This window comes from Lissotriton helveticus, chromosome 9 (assembly GCF_964261635.1).
Source record: "Lissotriton helveticus chromosome 9, aLisHel1.1, whole genome shotgun sequence".
Classification (NCBI taxonomy): domain Eukaryota; kingdom Metazoa; phylum Chordata; class Amphibia; order Caudata; family Salamandridae; genus Lissotriton; species Lissotriton helveticus.
In genome coordinates, this window is record NC_136070.1 from 693,981,289 (window position 1) to 694,002,982 (window position 21,694).

At 44.7% G+C, this 21,694-nt stretch overlaps 1 protein-coding gene across 1 annotated transcript in view; it reads left to right on the plus strand.

Moving 5' to 3' along the window:
* MRPL11 (mitochondrial ribosomal protein L11) overlaps positions 1-21,694 on the plus strand; it is an 821,503-nt gene that overhangs the window by 37,265 nt on the left and 762,544 nt on the right. The window contains exon 2 of the mRNA XM_078660798.1: positions 17,014-17,144. Coding sequence (XP_078516924.1) covers positions 17,014-17,144 — 131 coding nt within the window. The remainder of the gene's footprint in view (positions 1-17,013; positions 17,145-21,694) is intronic.

Genomic DNA, 21,694 nt, shown 5'->3' on the forward strand with positions numbered 1-21,694 from the left:
TTGCCAAGAAAATTAAGACTGCTTGTTACCAGCTCTCTCTACTAAAGAAAGTGAAACCATCCCACCCAGAAATCACCTTCAGAACTGCTGTTCAAGACGTTGCATATTTGCCTCTTGATGGTGGCTGTGCACTGCTCTGTGGAATCTTAGGCTCCATACTGGTACTCTTAAAGGTCTTCTACATGCAGCAACACACTTAATCAAGTGTCTGAAGAAATGTGACCACAGCATCCCTCACTCTAATGGAATATTACTGGGTTGCCTTGCCAGGACACACATTCTTCAAATCCAGTGGTATCATCTAGAATGCCACCACAACTGCAACTCCTGCCTATTTGGCAGACATCACACCATCTCAAGTGGCTCTCTACACACCCACAACGGGGACACCATCAGTCTGGAGACAAGTGCAAAAAAAACAATACAAGGCAACAGCCTTTCTCCATCTATAGGATCTGAACCCACATTGTCTCACCCTCAGGAGTGGCCAAAACCTGCGCCAGTTTAAGAAAGAGCGGAACCTCACAACTTTAAGAACACAAACTCGCGATGCATAAAGAGTCCACTTTCACTCTTAGAAACCAAATACCCATTGAAGCACAAGTTGACTGTGTCTTGTATTTGGACCCTGTACAGTGCTCTGCTGCCTTTTTGGCTAGATTCGCATTGCATGAATGCCCCGTATATCCATGCATACCTTGCAATGCTTATGAAGGCAGATTAAACATTGATTTACATAACCTTGTGATGGAGTACCTGCTATGATTGATTTTGGAAAAGTTGATGGACAGAGTTTCTGAATGATGCAGAATACTCTTACCAAGTCAATAGATCATGGTTTTAATCCATCACTGTTTTTTAGCTCACTGCACCATCCCAGCTCAGAACCTGGCTATATGCAAATTAGTCTGTTCCTGTCCCAGTGCATGATGGGAACAGGGCAAACCAAACTACCAAGCCAATTCTTATACTGGGAAGGAAACAAGCTTCCGGGGACCGGTTTCTGGCATCACAGCCTTCTTCGGCCCGGCTTGCTTGAATCCTGATGGTGCAATGAGCAAGGGACTCACGTCTGAGTATACCCTCCCACACATAGTGTGGATCAAATCGATTTTGGAAAAGTTGATGGACAGAGTTTCTGAATGATGCAGAATACTCTTACCAAGTCAATAGATCATGGTTTTAATCCATCACTGTTTTTTAGCTCACTGCACCATCCCAGCTCAGAACCTGGCTATATGCAAATTAGTCTGTTCCTGTCCCAGTGCATGATGGGAACAGGGCAAACCAAACTACCAAGCCAATTCTTATACTGGGAAGGAAACAAGCTTCCGGGGACCGGTTTCTGGCATCACAGCCTTCTTCGGCCCGGCTTGCTTGAATCCTGATGGTGCAATGAGCAAGGGACTCACGTCTGAGTATACCCTCCCACACATAGTGTGGATCAAATCGATTTTGGAAAAGTTGATGGACAGAGTTTCTGAATGATGCAGAATACTCTTACCAAGTCAATAGATCATGGTTTTAATCCATCACTGTTTTTTAGCTCACTGCACCATCCCAGCTCAGAACCTGGCTATATGCAAATTAGTCTGTTCCTGTCCCAGTGCATGATGGGAACAGGGCAAACCAAACTACCAAGCCAATTCTTATACTGGGAAGGAAACAAGCTTCCGGGGACCGGTTTCTGGCATCACAGCCTTCTTCGGCCCGGCTTGCTTGAATCCTGATGGTGCAATGAGCAAGGGACTCACGTCTGAGTATACCCTCCCACACATAGTGTGGATCAAATCGATTTTGGAAAAGTTGATGGACAGAGTTTCTGAATGATGCAGAATACTCTTACCAAGTCAATAGATCATGGTTTTAATCCATCACTGTTTTTTAGCTCACTGCACCATCCCAGCTCAGAACCTGGCTATATGCAAATTAGTCTGTTCCTGTCCCAGTGCATGATGGGAACAGGGCAAACCAAACTACCAAGCCAATTCTTATACTGGGAAGGAAACAAGCTTCCGGGGACCGGTTTCTGGCATCACAGCCTTCTTCGGCCCGGCTTGCTTGAATCCTGATGGTGCAATGAGCAAGGGACTCACGTCTGAGTATACCCTCCCACACATAGTGTGGATCAAATCGATTTTGGAAAAGTTGATGGACAGAGTTTCTGAATGATGCAGAATACTCTTACCAAGTCAATAGATCATGGTTTTAATCCATCACTGTTTTTTAGCTCACTGCACCATCCCAGCTCAGAACCTGGCTATATGCAAATTAGTCTGTTCCTGTCCCAGTGCATGATGGGAACAGGGCAAACCAAACTACCAAGCCAATTCTTATACTGGGAAGGAAACAAGCTTCCGGGGACCGGTTTCTGGCATCACAGCCTTCTTCGGCCCGGCTTGCTTGAATCCTGATGGTGCAATGAGCAAGGGACTCACGTCTGAGTATACCCTCCCACACATAGTGTGGATCAAATCGATTTTGGAAAAGTTTATTCTGCATCATTCAGAAACTCTGTCCATCACCACCCCCCTTTTCCAAAATCCGTACCTGCTATGATTATCAGGGCTTACCTTTTATGGATTTTTAGTACATTTTCTATTTTTCTCAAACCATGAAGTTAACAGCGTTGATTTACGCTGAAAGTAACTAATTAAGCCAGCTATCCAGCAATGTGTTGACGTGTATGAATCAAATATGTGAAGTGACGTCCTATTTTTGTATTCTCTGCTTAGTAATTGGTGTTAACTTCTACCTATCTTATGAGCACTGATTCTATCATGTTAAAAAATGAAGGTTTAAGTTAGCCATAAAAGGATACAAAAATCCCTACCAAATGTCACTAATAATTGTCCATGTGGAGTTCAAGAGGTGCCTCTAGTAATTACCAATACTAGAACGACTTTCCACAGCCACATCATTTAACCCCTTGGTGTCTACATCTATTTGCTGATGACCCTATTACTCCAGACTGCTGCTAGGGGATATTGTGGAGTCAAGGGAATTGTTGCTGTGGGTTTTATTTGTTTAGCATGTAAAGAAAGATGCATTTTGTTGATACTACAGTGACATCCAATATCTTTTTGGGCACTTGTGTTTTTTTTTAATAATGCCTAAAAATATTGAACTAGGAATTCCATTGCCACTCATAAGTCAAGCAGTACTATGTCTTTTATGATATGCTATACAAATGGTTGAATTCACCTTTTTAAGCAGAATACACAGAACCAAAACGTTATTCGGTGGTTTCAAATTTAGAAGTTAAAGAAGACCAAGACCAAGCCCAAGATCCACTTCTGGCTCACATAAGTGGTTCTGTGTGCTAGAATCTTGGGTGGAGGACATCCCTAAATATCACGACCTGCATTGTCTGGGTTGGGGCTCGCAGGGCACGACCATCATCTATACACAATGACCTTTGGGTGATCCAAGAAGTTGGGGGCAAGTCATGGATGAGGATCACACCCTCTTCTGCGTGTTCACTTCGGACGGCTGAAAACTGAGCAGGGGTGTCTGTAGTCACAGGGTACTGGGTGCTGGTTGTAGGGAAATCCCAGTCGATGCTATGGCTAGGGGCCAAAGTATAGCATATCAAAATAATAACAAGCATTGGAAAAGCCAATGGGTCTCGCCTATCAGAGATATTTTTGGCAGTGTTTTGTAGCCATACTGTACAGCAACGTGGATGCTTTGCACTGTTGCGGAAACTAATTTGAAAAAGTGCTATTTTTTCAAAGTTCTTTATATCTGGATGCATCGTAGTCCTTTTTTTAAAACTATTTTTAACTGTGCTACACAGCAGCCGCGCTTTTATACAGCATGGCTACAAAACATTGCCAAAGTTGGCATGCTCACACTGTACCTCAATGACCGAGCCAACAATCTCAAAGATGAGACCTATTGGCTTTGCCAATGCTGGTTTGGTCATGGTACAACATCCCTGTGATTCTGAGCAAATCAGTTAATCTCTCCATGCATGAAAAAGAAAAAAGTATGACATTTGGCAAAAAACGAATAACATAACAAAACGAATTGTGTCTGTGTGCATGCTTAATTTGTTCTCTTTCTGTGCTGAAATAATCTTCATATATTCCATTTAGGAGTCCCCCTTTCTGCACACACATGATCATTTATTCAGATGTATGCTTTTACATATAAATGCACGATTGCCAATGTTGTTAAAATATTTGTTTTAGAGCAATGTGACACTTTAGCTTTCTTGAATATACTGTTTAATGTTTTGTTCTAACAAAGCCTAATTTCTTGATTTTCTATTTATTCTTAAATAGTCATCAATGTCTAATAGACTTTGACCTCTTCATTTCTCAGTTATTGTTTCTAAACAGTGTTTCACAGAACATACGTAGATGAAAGGCCAAAGGGATTCTTTATTGGTTGTTTGTTTATATTTAACTATGCCCAAGGCAAAGTAATCAAGCTGCATTAAAGCATTGCTAGCTAGAGAAGAACTTCGATCCAGAGACTCAAGGCTGAGAGTAGCACAGTAGCTGTTAACAGCTTTCCTTTTTAATGGGTACCGAAAAGTTACATTAAAGCTTCCAACAGGCTTGTCTGCCTGCTCAAGGACAAGATAGACGCTGAGGTGCAGATACAGGAACCACAGCTGCCTCCTCATTGAACACTGCTTCCATTTTGAAAAAAGATGTGTAGGTGCGGCAATAATAAAACTCGAATAAGCAATGTTTGGTGCTACAATAAGTTTAGTTAGCTGAGGGAAGGTAGGGTTTGAGGAACCAATGTGGAGAAATCATAAATTGCTGTCATTGTGTTACCTTATGTGGACCGTACTCCTGTAATATTGAATGGGCTTTTGGAGGTTGCAATCCACTGGGATTGCTTTCTCATGTTGGCACCTTAACTAAGTCCTTGGTGCTGGAGGGTTCACAGAACCCATTCTCCGGTCTTGTTCTGGAGAGAATTTCAGACATGGCATCAGTGCATGCGTTTTTTCTTAAGCTCTTCCGAAACCTTCCTATGGGTGTTAATACAGAAACCACTTTTCTGTTCACTTACACTGCCCACCCAACTGATCTGTAAGAAACTTTCAAGGTTGTTAAAAAAAATTAAATTTTTAAAAAGTTTTTGTGTAGATATACTAGCAAAACAAAAAATGCTTTTCGGATATACTAATTGATTTGACCATGACTCCCATAGAAAAATTGTTACCTATTATATCTACATGAGCTGCTTTAGACAAACGAGGCAGAGTTAAACACTAACTTCACACCTACCATTTTTATTGTCTCCCCTGGACCCACCCATAGGAAGTCAGACTAAGACTTAGGGCTCCTTAGGTCTTCATGAGCAGTTCTTAACAACTGGACAACGGTGGTTGAGCAGTGGTAGCAATGAACACAAGTTCTCGCCAGTCCCATAACTATTGTTTTGCCTTTGGGGCCAATATATTGCCCCATCGACCCTGGCCCAGCGTGGTTTGGGCCTATGGCTCCGATTCCTGCTGCAGTACACTAGTACAGCCACTGCAGGGGTTGCCGCACCTGTCACTGTTCTTCCGCCCGAGAAGCTGGGACTGAGCACGCATCAGGGCGGAAGGCAGCTCCCATTTTAGGGGCTGTGTTGGTGGTAACTGGTGAGTTGGTCTTGGAATTGGGAGGCTAAACTGGAGACTTGACAACAATGCCCAAAACAGCAAGGAACTATTCAACATCGTCAAAGAATTCACTAACCCCTCCGCAGGCACCAACGACATCACCCCCTCCCAAGACCTCTGCGACTCTCTATCATCATTCTTCCACAACAAAATCGCCGAAATACACAACAGCTTTCAAAACCAGTCCGAAGACCGGCCCACTCCATCCACCTCCGAACCAAAACCCCCCTCTAACAACCTTTGCGCCTGAAACCCAATCACCACTGAAGACACCATCCGCCTGATGAATTCCATCCACTCAGGATCGCCAACCGACCCTTGTCCCCACCACATCTTCAACAAAGCAGACTCCATCATCGCACCCCATCTCCGAGACGTAATCAACTGCTCCCTCAACTCCGCCACCTTCCCAGAAAACTGGAAACATGCCGAACTCAGCGCCCTTCTGAAGAAACCCACGGCTGACCCAACAGAACTTAAGAACTACCGCCCCATCTCGCTCCTCCCATTCCCCGCCAAAGTCATCGAGAAAGCCGTCAACAGTCAGCTCGCCGCCTTCCTAGAATCCAACAAATCCCTCGACTCCTCTCAATCAGGCTTCCGAGCCAAACACAGCACCGAAACCGCCCTCATCGCAGCAACAGATGACATCCGAACACTACTGGACAACGGAGAAACAGTTGCTCTCATCTTACTTGACCTCCCCGCAGCCTTCGACACAGTCTGTCATAGCACCCTCATACAACGCCTCTGCAACATCGGAGTACAAGGAAAGGCATTGGACTGGATAATATCGTTCCTCACCGGAAGAACCCAGAGAGTCCGCCTCCCCCTTTCAAATCAGAGGCCACCGAAGTCATCTGCGGCGTACCACAAGGATCGTCACTCAGCCCCACCCTCTTCAACGTATACATGAGTCCCCTCGCATCCATCGCGCGCCAACACAACCTCAACATCATCTCCTACGCAGACGACACCCAGCTGATCCTCTCCCTCACAAAAGACCCAAACACCGCCAAAACCAACCTACACGAAGGAATGAAAGAAGTAGCCGAATGGATGAAGAACAGCCGTCTAAAACTAAACTCGGACAAAACAGAAGTCCTCATCTTAGGACCATCACCCTCTGCCTGGGACAACTCATGGTGGCCACCGGCCCTCGGCCCTCGGAACCGCACCCATACCTACGGACCACACACGTAACCTGGGCTTCATCCTAGACTCCTCCCTCTCGATGATCAGACAAGTCAACGCCGTCTCATCATTTTGCTTCAACATCCTACGAATGCTCAAAAAAATCTTCAGTTGGATCCCCACCGAAACAAGAAAGACAGTCACCCACACACTGGTCACAAGCCAATTGGATTACGGCAACACCCTTTACGCCGGAACCACAGCCAAACTACAGAAAAAACTCCAACGCATCCAAAACGCCTCAGCCAGGCTCATTTTGGACATCCCTCGGCAAGCTCACATTTCCGACCACCTGAAAAACCTCCATTGGCTCCCTGTCAACAAGAGAATAACGTTCCGTCTCCTCACCCACGCACACAAAGCCCTCTACGACCTAGGACCCTAATGCCTCAACACGCGTCTATCCTTCTACACCCCCTCCCGCCAACTACGATCGTCCAATCAAGCCCTCGCCGCAATCCCGCGCATCCACAGATCCACCATGGGGGGAAGATCCTTCTCCTACTTAGCTGCTAAAACCTGGAATTCTCTCCCCACCCACCTCCGCCTCACTCAGAACCACCTCTCTTTCAGAAAGCAACTAAAAACCTGGATATTCGATAAGTAAATTCACCTCCCTCCCTCAAGCGCCTTGAGACCCTCTGGGTGAGTAGTGCGCTATACAAATTTCTGAACTTGAACTTGAACTTGAGCATTTGGAGCACCCTGCTATGATCAGCCTTAATTGAAATAGGGGTTACTTGTAAAAAAAAAAAAAAAAGCCCGGGTGGGGCGAGGAGGCAGTTGATGCATTTCTTTTCCACGGGTAGGTGAGAACAACTCTCGGCACATGAGAGATTTAATTGCTGGTATAAAAAATCTTTGCACCACTTTTTAACTGCTTTAAGTAACTACATCTGTGCATATTCACTAAAAAAGTAAGTTAAAGAAAGTTTAGTTTTAAATCATAAAAACTAAAAATGATCCATTTTGATCACCACCTCTTCGAAATGCATTCTTGTTTCTTTTATCGCTGTCATATGTTTAGGGATTTTAATGGTGATTGGTAAGTCAGTTTAAGAGGTTTGAAGTTTTTATTTTATTTCTCTTAATGATACTGTTATTTAATGGAAGCTTTGTCTGTGAATATTGAAGACTTTATAATGTAATTTACTTTTACAACACTGGGATGTGCATTTTTCAGCTGATTATTTTGGTACCAGGAATGTTTAATTTCTGTTCTGTTTCTTTTATTTTGGATAATTGGCGGTTTGTGTGCAACCTAGTCACGTACCTGCTCCTGAAGATTTTTGGATTTTTAAACCAATAAGAGGTTCTCAGTAGAGGCCTCCTGGTTTTTAAAATCTCACGTCACATTCTGTGTGTTAGCACTAGAGATTTCTATCATTTTCTACAGGGTTGTGACTCTATCCTTCTGGATACGAGATGTGCTACACCTGCGACTAGTGCTGTTTAGCTGTTCAATTATATTCTTCTAATTCTGTATTCTAAGGGTGGTCACAAATGAAAATGTTTTTATATATAATGGTTGGATTATATTCAATTCCATTGATTGTGTATTTGTAATGTACACGTCAAATGCAGTTATTTTAAATGGTATTAAAATGGCAGCGTTAAAATGTGTGTGTATATATATAGCGAATAATATAATTCTCTAGATTCCATCTCAATGTATGTCAAAGTCTTGCATGACACTTTCAGGTAGTGGTAATTTAATGATTAAATCCTTGCACGAGCTTCAATCGTTGAAGGGCTTAAAGTGTTGTAACATAAACAATTTAGATTATCTGCTGTGTAACTCAAACCACTATAATCTCTTACGTTTAGCATGCTTTTCCTATTAATCTTTTTTGTCACAATAACGTTCTGTTTTACAGAGGTTTTTGTGGAGCTCCTCAATTGATGGGTACACAAGAAAATAGACCTGGGAGTAGTTTTAAATATGCTGGCAAAATTCGACAGAATTTCTGAATTTCGTGCTACAAGAAATTCCCCAATTTCCTTATGACGCATTTTCATAGAAAATGTGCACACAAAAGACTTGTTTGCACAGAAATAGCTCTAAGAGACATTTTACTACCTAAGGTCCTGCCATCACAAGTCAATTGTGTTTAGCAAAATGTTCTACTATAATATGATTTTATATTGATAGCTGCCCTTACAGCAGAGATATTGAATTTGGTCCTCCTTTTAGACCATCATTATGAGTGGCCCTTTAATTATGATGGAGCTCGAATCATCAATTACCGGCCCCATCTGAATTATGAGATCTCCACGAACACAGTAGATCGATTTCATTTCCCCCAGATATTTAGTCTGCTGAAATTTCTGAGTTAAAGTCTAGGGCAAAAAGGATTTGGCAGTTGAATTGACCCAAACATTTAAGATTCCCGTGGTAATTCTTCATTTAGACGACCTTCATGGATCAACTTGTAATGAGCCTGATTTCTCTCAGCTGTGGGGTTACAGACACACACATTATTTATATAACTGCAGGGGTGGGAAATAGTGGCCCATATCACAGGCCACTCTTCATAAAGGCTTGAGTGAAGTCACCACATTTGTTGCGCCCGCCACTGTTATGATATGACAGTGGAAGTTAATAATTAATGATTTAACAATGGGCGAGGACCTTAAAGGACTGACTTCTCACTGAACCCTCACTACAGTGACGTCAAACTGCGATCTGCCATGACTGCCGAGGTATTGAATTTAGATGCCCTCCCACTACAGTAACATCTGACTGCAAGCTTCTGTCAGCATTATGACCTTACAGTGGCGGCTGCCAATACTGGGGTAAAATTACAATGATAGCTGATTACAGTTGTGTAACGATTCAGTTGGAGATGATCAAACAACTGTGACGTCGAACTCGGAGCCGTGAAGGGGGCGGTGCACCAAGCCAGACCATAGCACCCAACCAGTATCACTTCCACTGACTATCCACATCCAGGCATATGAATGGGAGTTAGAGACCGAGCTTGCATCTTCTTCACCTCTCTGCTTTGGGTACCCTTGTCAGTGCAGCCCTTACCTAAGTAACATTAATGTGGGTGCACTGTAGAAAAAGCATTCCAGTAAGAGCTACCATCTCGCCTATGACTTCATACTGTGAAATACCTTCCCCGCTGTAATTTCACCCTAGAACCTGCACTCGCTGCTGTCAAATTTTGGAAACCCTGTTTTTAAATGAGTCTGACTAGGAAAGAAGCCATTGATTGAATAACTGCAGCTATACCACATATGCCTTTAATAAGAGGTGAAAAAACCAACAGTTAATTGGTAAAATGTAAATGTGGCAAGCTAACACTGACAGTGGGATAAACAGGGAGAAGCCTCTAGATTGGTTGGACTCCTACTCTAGATTGGTATAGTTAAATTCCCTAATGCACTGCGTGCAGAAAGCAGAGTCATCTGCAAAACTTAGGTTCGGATACCAGCATCAGCCCATTCCTACATGCTTCTGATTCAGAGTAGACTTTCCTCATGTCTTTCCATTACTTACATTTTTAGGTCTCGCCTGTCGATGCGCATGCGCATCGAGCTTGCGAGCCTATTGCGGCTTAAACAACCTTTAACTAACAAGCAATCAGGGGTGGGGAATTCCTATCTCCCGACGCCCGAGACATCTAGATTTCTTAGGAGGGCAAGAGGTTTTTATTAGCATTTTGTCCAAAGGACAAGTAGACAGTTTAATGGTGCTGGGGCCCGCACTTTAATTTCCCCAGAGCAGAACAACAGAGATAAAGCAGAGCTCAAAGTTGCAGCCAGCTCCATAAGCTTGTGTGGTCCCCCAGGCCCGCCCCTGTTCCTTTTATTTTCTTTGAGCATGAGACAAACATCGTGCTTCTGCAGCTCCAGAACACTCGCAGCACTGTCATGTAAGAGGCTGCCTTATCTGCCTCTTGGCCCCTTGCTCTGACTTGAACTCTATGACCCCTGCGTTGTAATCTCTGCTCCACTCTTGGGCCTCATACGGCCCCAAGAGCAGTGCTTTCCCTTCTCATGCACCTCGTTCCCCACCTTCTTTCCACTTTGCCTTTCCTTTACACTTTATGTTTCACCCGGTGCCTAAACCTGCTAACACCGGCCTCTCTGACAGCCCGGACCTGCTCCCCTTGGCCTCTCGTTTTCTCAGTCATTCAGGGCTTACATTAAAGCTCATAAGTTTCTCCATGAGGCTTTCATGCAGTCCTAAGGCCACCCCCATTTCTGTCCTTGCACTAGGCCTCTCATCTCACTTTTTGCATACACCAGGGGCATTTTGAACACACTGCCATAGCAACTACAGCAGCTGTGGAGTTCTTGATGGGCCTCTTCAGTCTGCAGGTCTGCACACAAAGGCCCATAATGAATTTGAAAGGGGTGGGTGGATGAGTGATAGGGTGGATGAATAGATGCATGGATGAATGAGTGAAAGGGTGGATGGATAGATGCATGGAAGAATAAGTGAGAGGGTGGATGTATAGATGCATGGATGAATAAGTGAAAGGGTGGATGGATAGATGCATGGAAGAATAAGAGAGGGTGGATGTATAGATGCATGGATGAATAAGTGAAAGGGTGGATGGGTAGATGCATGTATGAATGAGTGAAAGGTTGGATGGATAGGTGCATGGATGAATGAATGGGTGGAGTGAAAGGGTGGATGGATAGATGCATGAATGAATGCGTGAAATGATGGATGTAAGGAAAGATGGGTGAAAGAATGGATGGGCAAAGGTGAAAGGATGGATGGCTGAGTGGATGGATGGGGTGAAAGTGGATGGATGGAGTGAAAGTGGATGGATGAGTGAAAGGATGGATGGCTGAATGAAAGGGGGATTAATGGGTGAGAGATAGAGTAGATGAATGGATGGATGGCTGGGTGGGTGGATGAATCGGTGGGTGGGTAGGTAGGTGGCTAGCTGGGTGGAAGGGTGGATGGATGGGTGGATAGTTGAGTGTAAAGGTGGATGGAGGAATTAGTGAAAGGGTGGATGGATATATGAGCGAAATGGAAGATGGGTGGGGTAAAAGGGTGGATGGATGAGCTAAAGCATAAATGGAGGAAGTGAAAGGGTGGAAGGATATACGAGTGAAAAGGAGGATGGATGTATGAGCAAAAGGATGGATGGAGGGATGAGTGAAAGGGTGGATGAATATGAGCGAAAAGGAGGATGTGTGGGGTGAAAGGATGGATGGATGAGGAAAAGGATGGATGAGTGAAAGGAAGGAGGGATGGATGAGTTTGATAGATAGGTTTGGAGATGGAAGGATAGGTATGAACAGGGGCTTCGTGAACACCCCACTTTAGCAGCTACTGTAGAGGTGGAGCTCTTGATGGGCCTCTTCTGTCTGCAGCTCGACAGACAAAGGCTCATAATTAATGTGAAAGGGTGGGTGTGAGTGAAAGGATGGATGAATGTGTGGGTGAAAGGATGAGTGAGTGTAAGTGTTGCTGGCTAAATGCATGGATGAATGAGTGACAGGGATGGTTGAGTGACGGGGATAGTGGATGGACAAAGGATGTTATAATGAAGGAAAAGCTGAATGGATGGATGGGTTAAAGGGTGTATGGATTAGGGAACGAAAGGATGGATGAATGTAAAGGATAAATGGATGAGTGGAAGGATGGTTTGATGGATTGGTAGAAGGGTGGGTGGATGGATGAGTGGGTGGGTGGATGGATGAGTGAAAGGGTGGATGGATGAGTGAAAGGATGGATAAGTGAAAGGATGGATGGATAGATGGATGGAGGGAAAGGGTGACTGTATGGATGAGCGAAAGGATGGACAGATGGCTGAAATGGTTAGGTTTGGAGATGGATGTGTGGTTTTGGATATTGATAAGCGGATGGACTGACAAATCAACAGATGGACGAACATATTGGTGAAAGGCTAATGGATGAAAGAATGAATGGATGACCATGTAAAGATGAAATTCTAGATATCAGTGGGTGAAAGGATGAATGGATGGATGCTTAGATGGAAGAGACAGAGCAAATCTAGAGAGGACTCCAGTGACTCTTTACGCTTGCTTGGTGGCATAAGAGCTTTGGATCAAAGTGGGGGGGGGGGGGGGTATTTCAATTTTCTGGTTACTCACTTGGCCTGCACTATGCTCCTTTCTCTACCTGGGGATCATCAGGTAGGTGTGGTGCTGTTCGCCAGCACGTTCTTACTAGACAGCCAGTATTTGGTCTCAAAGGCCTCATTGCCATAGAAATTCCTGGTACTGAACAAAACTACTTTGTAAAAGAGCAGAATGTTGTCACACACAATGAAGCCAGCCGATAGATAGGATGAGAAAGCATTTAAATAAAAACAAAAAGTCTTGGTTAACTCAGATTGAATTAGGGGCTCAAATGTTAAAGAAAGTCACTAAAGTGCACCCAGGATATATGTCCTTATATTAATGCAGATTTACGTTTTTCATTAATTCACATGAATTTCCTTAAGTAGGCCAGGAAACCTTAATTCTAGAAAATATTTGCGAATTGCATTTTAGCATGAGCAAAGATGAATGTACCCCAGTGGAAATCTGAGCGTTTACAAGTCAACTTTTTCTCCAACCACATTTTCCCAGCCCTGGAAGAAACTTTACTTCTGCTGTTGTCAGGGGTAGTACATTTCCAACATTTCTCAGTATGGGAAAAGATTAGAGAAAAGCTAGTGAAAACCCCCAAAAGTCAAATCCTTTTATAGTATTAGCCTGACATTAACCAGAGAGGCTACTATCAGAGCTCTTCTATATTGAGATGGCTGCTATTATTTTACGGCGCACTATGTGGCACCAAAGGGACAAGTGGATTTTGTTACAGGACAAGTAGATTTATGAAGCTACTTGTCCCTTGGACAAGTACATATTTCATTAAATTCCACACCCCTGAAGCAAGGAATCGTGGCGATTCCTTGCAGTGCCCGTGACTTTTAAGCTCAATGCGCATGTGCATTGAGCTTAAAAGCGCGTGCACATCAGTTCCCTCAGCCGCAATCGCCGTCTGTTCCCTCAGCCGCATTCCTCCGACACCTTTTGAAGTGAAGCTTAGCTTCACTTCAAAGGCCCCGGCTTCTTCACACCCACATGCCGCTCTCCCCGCTCCGCCCCCTCCCCTGCCCGCCGTGTGCATTTCTCCTACACCCCCTCCCCACAGCAAAGCCCTCCGTCTGTTTTACAATTTGAAGAGGTAATCGGAGTGCCTCCTCACATTTCACTTCACTGCCTTCCAACCTCATGGTTGAAACTTTAGTCACCATCTCCTGTTTGTCGTACTGTTGTGCAGCTTGTCTTGATTCGCTACAATGTAAGCCCTCAGATGCCTTTTTTCTTTCTTCTCTGATTTACATCGTTTTGTACCAAGTTTTTTTTCCCTTGGCTTTCAAAATACCTTTTGCTAACATACCGTGAAAATGTGATCAGCTTCACCCATCGTCCCCGTTCAGCACTAATCCATTCCTGTAAATAAAGTTATAAATATATTTTCCACTTCTGCTGCAAGACTGCATATCATCCAAATCTTTTTGATTTCGATTTCTTTCCACTGGGGTTGCTCTACTACAGATTCAAAGAAACGCATGGTGTGCATGTTTTGTTATAAGAACATAAAAAGGGATCTCTAAACTCTTTTTTAGGTAAATAAACACTGGTTTATTGATACAGCAACTCTATCAAATGGGCCGTGGTAATAATCAATTTGTGTTTTCTTTAATGAGGGAAACCCAATTTTCAATCGTACCTGTCCTTTCCACCCATGTACTCTCCATCTTACGCACTATTGACCACACACTGTGAGCTTGCCCTTTCTCCTTTTTTCACCCCCACAATCATACCTGAAGAACTATTCACGTGCTGCTCTCTTTATGTTGCAAGTCGCCTTCCCGTATGCTCAACGACTTCCCTGTAATAGTTCTGAGAATATGGTTGACTTATGTACAAAGTCAATAATCTTTCCAGCCCGACCATTCTTCTTTGTATGCACAACACCCACCCTCACCCTCACTCACCCTCACTCACCCTCACCCTCACTCACCCTCACCCTCACTCACCCTCAATCACCCTCACCCTCACTCACCCTCACTCACCCTCACTCACCCTCACCCTCACTCACCCTCAATCACCCTCACCCTCACTCACCCTCACTCACCCTCACCCACCCTCACCCACCCTCACTCACCCTCACTCACCCTCACTCACCCTCAGCCTCACTCACCATCAACCCCTCACCCTCACTCACCCTCACCCACCCTCAACCCCTCACCCTCACTCCCCCTCACTCCCCCTCACTCCCCCTCACTCACCCTCACTCACCCTCACTCACCCTCACTCACCCTCACCCACCCTCACTCACCCTCACTCACCCTCACCCTGACTCACCCTCACTCACCCTCAACCCCTCACCCTCACTCACCCTCACCCTCACTCACCCTCAACCCCTCACCCTCACTCACCCTCACTCTCACTCACCCTCACTCTCACTCACCCTCACTCACCCTCACCCACACTCACCCTCACTCACCTTCAACGCCTCACCCTCACTCACTCTCAACCCCTCACCCAACCTCAACACCTCACCCTCACTCACCCTCAACCGTTCACCCTCAACCCCTCACTCACCCTCACCCTCACTCACCCTCAACTCCTCAGCCTCACCCTCGCTCACCCTCACACTCACTCACCCTCAACCCCTCACCCTCACTCACCCTCACCCTCACTCACCCTCAACCCCTCACACTCACTCACCCTCAACACCTCACCCTCACCCTCACTCACCCTCAACCGTTCACCCTCAACCCCTCACTCACCCTCACTCACCCTCACTTACCCTCAACCCCTCACCCTCACTCACCCTCACTCACCCTCGCCCTCACTCACCCTCACCCTCACTCACCCTCACCCTCACTCACCCTCAATCACCCTCACCCTCACTCACCCTCACTCACCCTCACTCACCCTCACTCACCCTCACTCACCCTCACTCACCCTCACCCACCCTCACTCACCCTCACCCACCCTCACCCACCCTCACCCTCACTCACCCTCACTCACCCTCACTCACCCTCACCCACCCTCACTCACCCTCACTCACCCTCACTCACCCTCAGCCTCACTCACCATCAACCCCTCACCCTCACTCACCCTCACCCTCACTCACCCTCACCCTCACTCACCCTCACCCTCCCTCAACCCCTCACCCTCATCCCCTCATCCTCCCCCTCACTCACCCTCAACCCCTCACCCTCAACACCTCACTCACCCTCACTCTCACTCACCCTCAGTCACCCTCACTCACCCTCAACCCCTCACCCTCACTCGCCCTCAATCACCCTCATCCTCACTCACCCTCACCCTCACTCACCCTCAACCCCTCACCCTCAATCACCCTCACCCTCACTCACCCTCAACCCCTCACCCTCACTCACCCTCACTCACCCTCACCCTCACTCACCCTCACTCACCCTCACCCTCACCCTCACTCACCCTCAACCCCTCACCCTCACTCACCCTCACCCTCACTCACCCTCACCCTCCCTCAACTACTCACCCTCACTCACCCTCATCCCCTCAGCCTCCCCCTCACTCACCCTCAACCCCTCACCCTCAACACCTCACTCACCCTCACTCTCACTAAATGACAAAGCCATCAATATAGCAATTTTAACATCGCAAAAATAAATACATTATCTCATTTACAAGAACAATAACTACAACTTTTCTAATGCGATACTTATTGCATTCCAACCCCACTCATCCACGCAACGCCACTCACACACGCAACGCCACTCACACACGCAACGCCACTCACACACGCAACGCCACTCACACACGCAACGCCACTCACACACGCAACGCCACTCACACACGCAACGCCACTCACACACGCAACGCCACTCACACACGCAACGCCACTCACACACGCAACGCCACTCACATACGCTACGCCACTCACATACGCTACGCCACTCACACACGCTACGCCACTCACACACGCTACGCCACTCACACACGCTACGCCACTCACACACGCAACGCCACTCACACACGCAACGCCACTCACACACGCCACTCATCCACGCAACGCCACTCATCCACGCAACGCCACTCATCCATGCAACACCACTCTTCCATTTGCAAAACGAAAAATGTCTAACTATTCTATTGCGAGACCTATTGCATTTCCAATGCTTGTTTTTTCTTTTCACCTGCAGGTTGCAAAATGTCAAAAGCTTCCAGGGCGGTGAAGGCCGTGAAGAAGGTCGACTTGGGAGGCGTGATTCGCGCCATCGTGCGGGCAGGGCAAGCGGCTCCTGGGCCTCCTTTAGGACCGATCCTCGGACAGGTAAGACATGTTGCTGCTTTTCCGCCATTTGACAACCTCAGATTGAAATGATGCCACTTAACGTCTTTTAAATTGATTAGTAGATGAGGTTTATTCACAGACACACGACCACTACATCCAGCAAATCCACGCAACAGAGTATTTAAAACTCAAAACGTGAGCTGAGCCATTCCTTTCAGTTCATTCACTTAGAACGCTCTCTTAATATTATGTGCAATAAGCACATTCTTAAGCCTGCACATAGAAGGATGCAAAGAAGACACTTTCCTTTTTGTTTAGCTTTTGGACGTTTTGTAGTGGTGAATCATTTTTTAAAGTTTTCTAACACTTAGAGCATTTGTGTTCCTCACAAGTCTAGAAGTCCATAATCATTAACAGATCTCCATGATATCCACATAAGATAAATGTACATGCAATAGAAATATGCACTTGCTATGAAGTTGCTTCTGCAGCTGCGTCTTCTTTTGTTTTTTCCTCCAGCAGTCTCTGCTGCCTTTCCCTTGTATATGTACATGATCAGCATTTATTATATGGCTAGTGAGAACATTTGATATAAGATGAATAAAGCCATCACCTGAATTAAAGCAAATGAAGCCTGCTTCTTGGCTCCCTGGGTAGATTTCTAGTGACACACTGGTGATGAAAAATTATATACTGTATATATTTAGTTGCCGGCATTTTAGATTTGAATGGGCCCATGTGAACCATACCACACAGAATGTAACATTGACGTAAGAATGTGTATACTGAGATGTGTACCACCTATGCAAACATTGCATAATAAGTATTTAGACGTGAGCATGGAATTTTTACACACCCTTAATAAACCTACCTTCTAAAGTACAATTATTGTGTAGAAACATAAATATTTAAACAGTTTTATGCACAGTCCCCTGATATCAACCTCAGAAGAGTGCATCTATTAATGGTTACCAGGTTGAGTCAGTTTATTTTTTGTATGGGTGACTTGTGAGTGTGAGGAGAGGTTACAAAATTGATTTGGGCTGCCGACCCCTTTAATCTTAGTTTTCTCTTCTGTGATACGCAGGGTAGATGGGTGCTCGTTTGGTCATAAAAGGTAGCTGTTAATCTTGGTTGTTGTGACCCAAACTACGTTGATGTTGCAGTCATATTAAGGAAAAAACATATGAGGGGAAAAAACAGGCTGTTAGATAGTGAATACAAAATGTAAATGTTATAGCTATTAGGATGAAGAATAATCCTGTAACTAACAGTTATGCAATGTGTATTTGCAAAGCGCACTATCACTCTTAAAGGTATCTTTGCGAAGTGCAGGCGTGTGTGCCTAGCACTGCTCATGGTAGGGTGGTTAATTGAAAGGCCAGGTGTCAGGTTCTTGTTGAATTCAAGAAGAGAGGAGGAGCCTCTGATGTGCAGTGGCTGTAGGTGCGATGTAAGAGAACACACATTTTCTGCTTCTGTGTATGCATGGGATGTGTGCAAGTAGGAGTCCTGCGGAGTGGAGGTGTTTGGATGGTTAGTAAAAGAAGGTGTTACTCTTCAGGTAGTTAGGGCCTAGGTTGTGTAGTGCCTTGAATGTGTGTATGAGGAGTTTGAAATGATTGCATATGTGTATCGGAAACCAGTGGGCTCCCTGAGGTGAGGTGTGATATGAGTTCTGTGTGGGAGATTAAGGATGAAACGTGCTCTATATTAGTCTGGGAAATATGGGCAGCAGTCTCAAATCGACTTAAGCATATTAGATTCTATAATGAATGATCAGATTCTAGGATGTATGGAAGGAAATACCTCTTTTTGCATGAGCACCCCAAACGTTTTGGACTGATCTTGCTAGTTTTTCGACTCTGAGAGTACACTGAGGCCTTCTAACCAGACCTCCATGCCAGTGCTCCAACCTATCACAAAATGTATGTTGAATTGGGTACTCCCAATTGGCATAAACTGGCTTACTTATAAGTCCGTAGTATATGGTACCAAGTGTAACCAGGGCATGTAAGTTAGATTGTCCACCCAGGGCTGTAGCACTTATTGTGCGACCCTGCGTGTGACAAAGTGCAAAGTGGCTCCCAGCCTGCCACTGCAGCCTAGAAGAGCAATTTTAAAACTGCTACTTCGACTTTTGCCATTTAAACCAATGGCAAAGCCCCAATTTCCCTTAACAATATATGTAAATCTCCCCTTAGGAAAATCTATCGAGCCCCAAGGCAGGGAGCTATATATTATTAAGTAGGGCATATACTTTAATATTTCCTAACAGCAAAACTTCTAAATCGTCTTTTTTGATGTGGAAAGGTTAGTAGACCCATTGGCTTATGCAGAGTTACCGGCTTGACATCTCAGTCCTGGTACCTTCTGAATGGGACTACTAAAATAGGTACTTCAAGCTATCAAATTAATTGTGGCATTAAACTCAACTTGATTCTCAAATTGAATTTAATTTCACTTTTAAGGAAGGGCAACTGGGCCTGGCAAAAGAGGCTGCACCAACCACTGGACTGCACCTGCTGCTCCTTGGGATAGCAAAGAGAGGACTTTGTCTGCGGTGCCTGGCTCGAGGACAAGTTGCTCCTGAACCCCAGACCAAAGTTGTGACTCAGCTGACCTCCTGTTTGAGTACCAGGGCCATAAAAGTGAAGTTGCCAGTCCTGGCCAGTCAATAGCCACTTGGAAGGAATTAAAAAGACCTCCACCCCGGACTCAAAAGTTGGACTCTTTTTCTGCCGGATTCAGGAGAGTCGTCAGAGTGTGTATTGGTCACTAAAGACTTAAACTATCCCTCACCAAAGGGTATCACTGGACCTGCTATGTACGAAGATTGATAGCTAAGTTGCAGCTGGACTTCTACTGGCTCAAGAGGACTTCAAGGGACTCTTACCCCTGTGACCAAAGTCGCCTCCACGTTACCCGTGGACTGAGGAATAACCACAGGAAGACCCCCATTGACCGCACAGCATACAGAGTATCTTTTAGCATATTGCATCCCCATCATCAGGACCACTCCATTGAAGTCAATGGCGGTCTTGGTGTAAAGTGTGGAACTGGACTTGACTGCTTTAGTGACCACATAACTGGCTGAATACTCCTTATTGTCATCCCAGATCTTCTCCTTGTCGGAATTGATCACCCGGCCCGTGCCGGAGTAGCCAAACTCAACTCTTTCAAACTGTTAAAAAGTTTGTAAACTTTACGGTTACCAATGATTGTTTGCTCTTTGGGCTTAAAAGCTGAACGTTACATTTTCTTTAAAACCTATATGTACAGAACCCTTCTGTGGATTTTGCTCATCTGAGTGTTTAAAAACTAATTCAAACTATAATCTATTTTTATAAATTGGTGTTGGATTTCTTTTGTGTTTTTGTGACTCTCTTGTTTCAAGTGTTTGGTACTTCTAAATGCTTTACTGTAGTTCCGTTGTTTAAGCCTTACTGTTTGAAACCACAGCTACCCTGGGTTGAGATAGAGGCTAGACTGGACCCAAGACGGTTTCATGAGTGTATTACACGACAAGGTCGCACTACCAGACCATATAATACACCATAATCCTCACAATGTAAATTTGTCAAACAATCAGCGTGCTCCTAGAACTAATTAATGATTCACAAAAAAGAGATGCTACGTTGATCCAAAGAGTCTACTGGAATTAGTGCTCCAGGAACTTGGAAGTAAATCTGCTTAGTTTTTCGCAGAGAATGAAGGTTCAGTTAAGGCCAACTTGCATGGGAAACTTATAAAGCATTTTTTCATGGTGCAGTAACCAGTTATTTCTGATGGATACACGAAATGTGGAGTGGGCCGTCCATGATTTTACAGCGAATCAAGGAGAGTGTAGTCTGTGCATATGAGGGCAAACTGTTTTAATTGTCACCATTGACTCTACAGTACTTGGGACAACTGGAAAAGAGAGCGAAGGGGGCTAGAGAGAAGAAGGTGGTAGGTATCAGGAAACATAGGGTTGTCAATGAGTTGAATGTGTAGTCACCATTTTAGTTTTCAGTAGGAACAAGTCAAAGTTTCATCCTTTGGACAAGAGAATGAGCTTTGAGTACGTTTTTAATAAGTATCTTAATGCCAAGAGTCGATTCCGTTTTAGTTGTGCACTGTAAAAATGGTAATTTATGTATTAGAAAATAAACAGTGCCTTTGATCTTCGCATGGGGGTGCAGGATAAAACGGTTCGCTGAGCGTATAAATATTAGATAATATCCTGAAACATGACATTTCTGAATTTTCTGCTTCATGGACATCCATAGATAGCTAAAAATAGAAATCCTTTGGAAAATGTGGTCAGCCCGTGAAATTGAAAATGTCGTTACTGTTTGGATGTAACCTGGTGTGGAGAGAAAATTAGGCTGCTCTGAAAGAAGCAAGAAGGTTCGGTTAACGGCTTTCTCAGCTGTCTAGTTTCACGGTTCTTAAACTTGTGACTTCTTTGGACCCCATCAAACCCACTATTGGAAGCCAGAAACCAACAACTAAGAAATTTCTACAATTAAAACCTAAAAAAATAAACTAAAACAGAAACAAACAAGCATACATCAAACACTCAGAAGACATTATTTTATTTAATT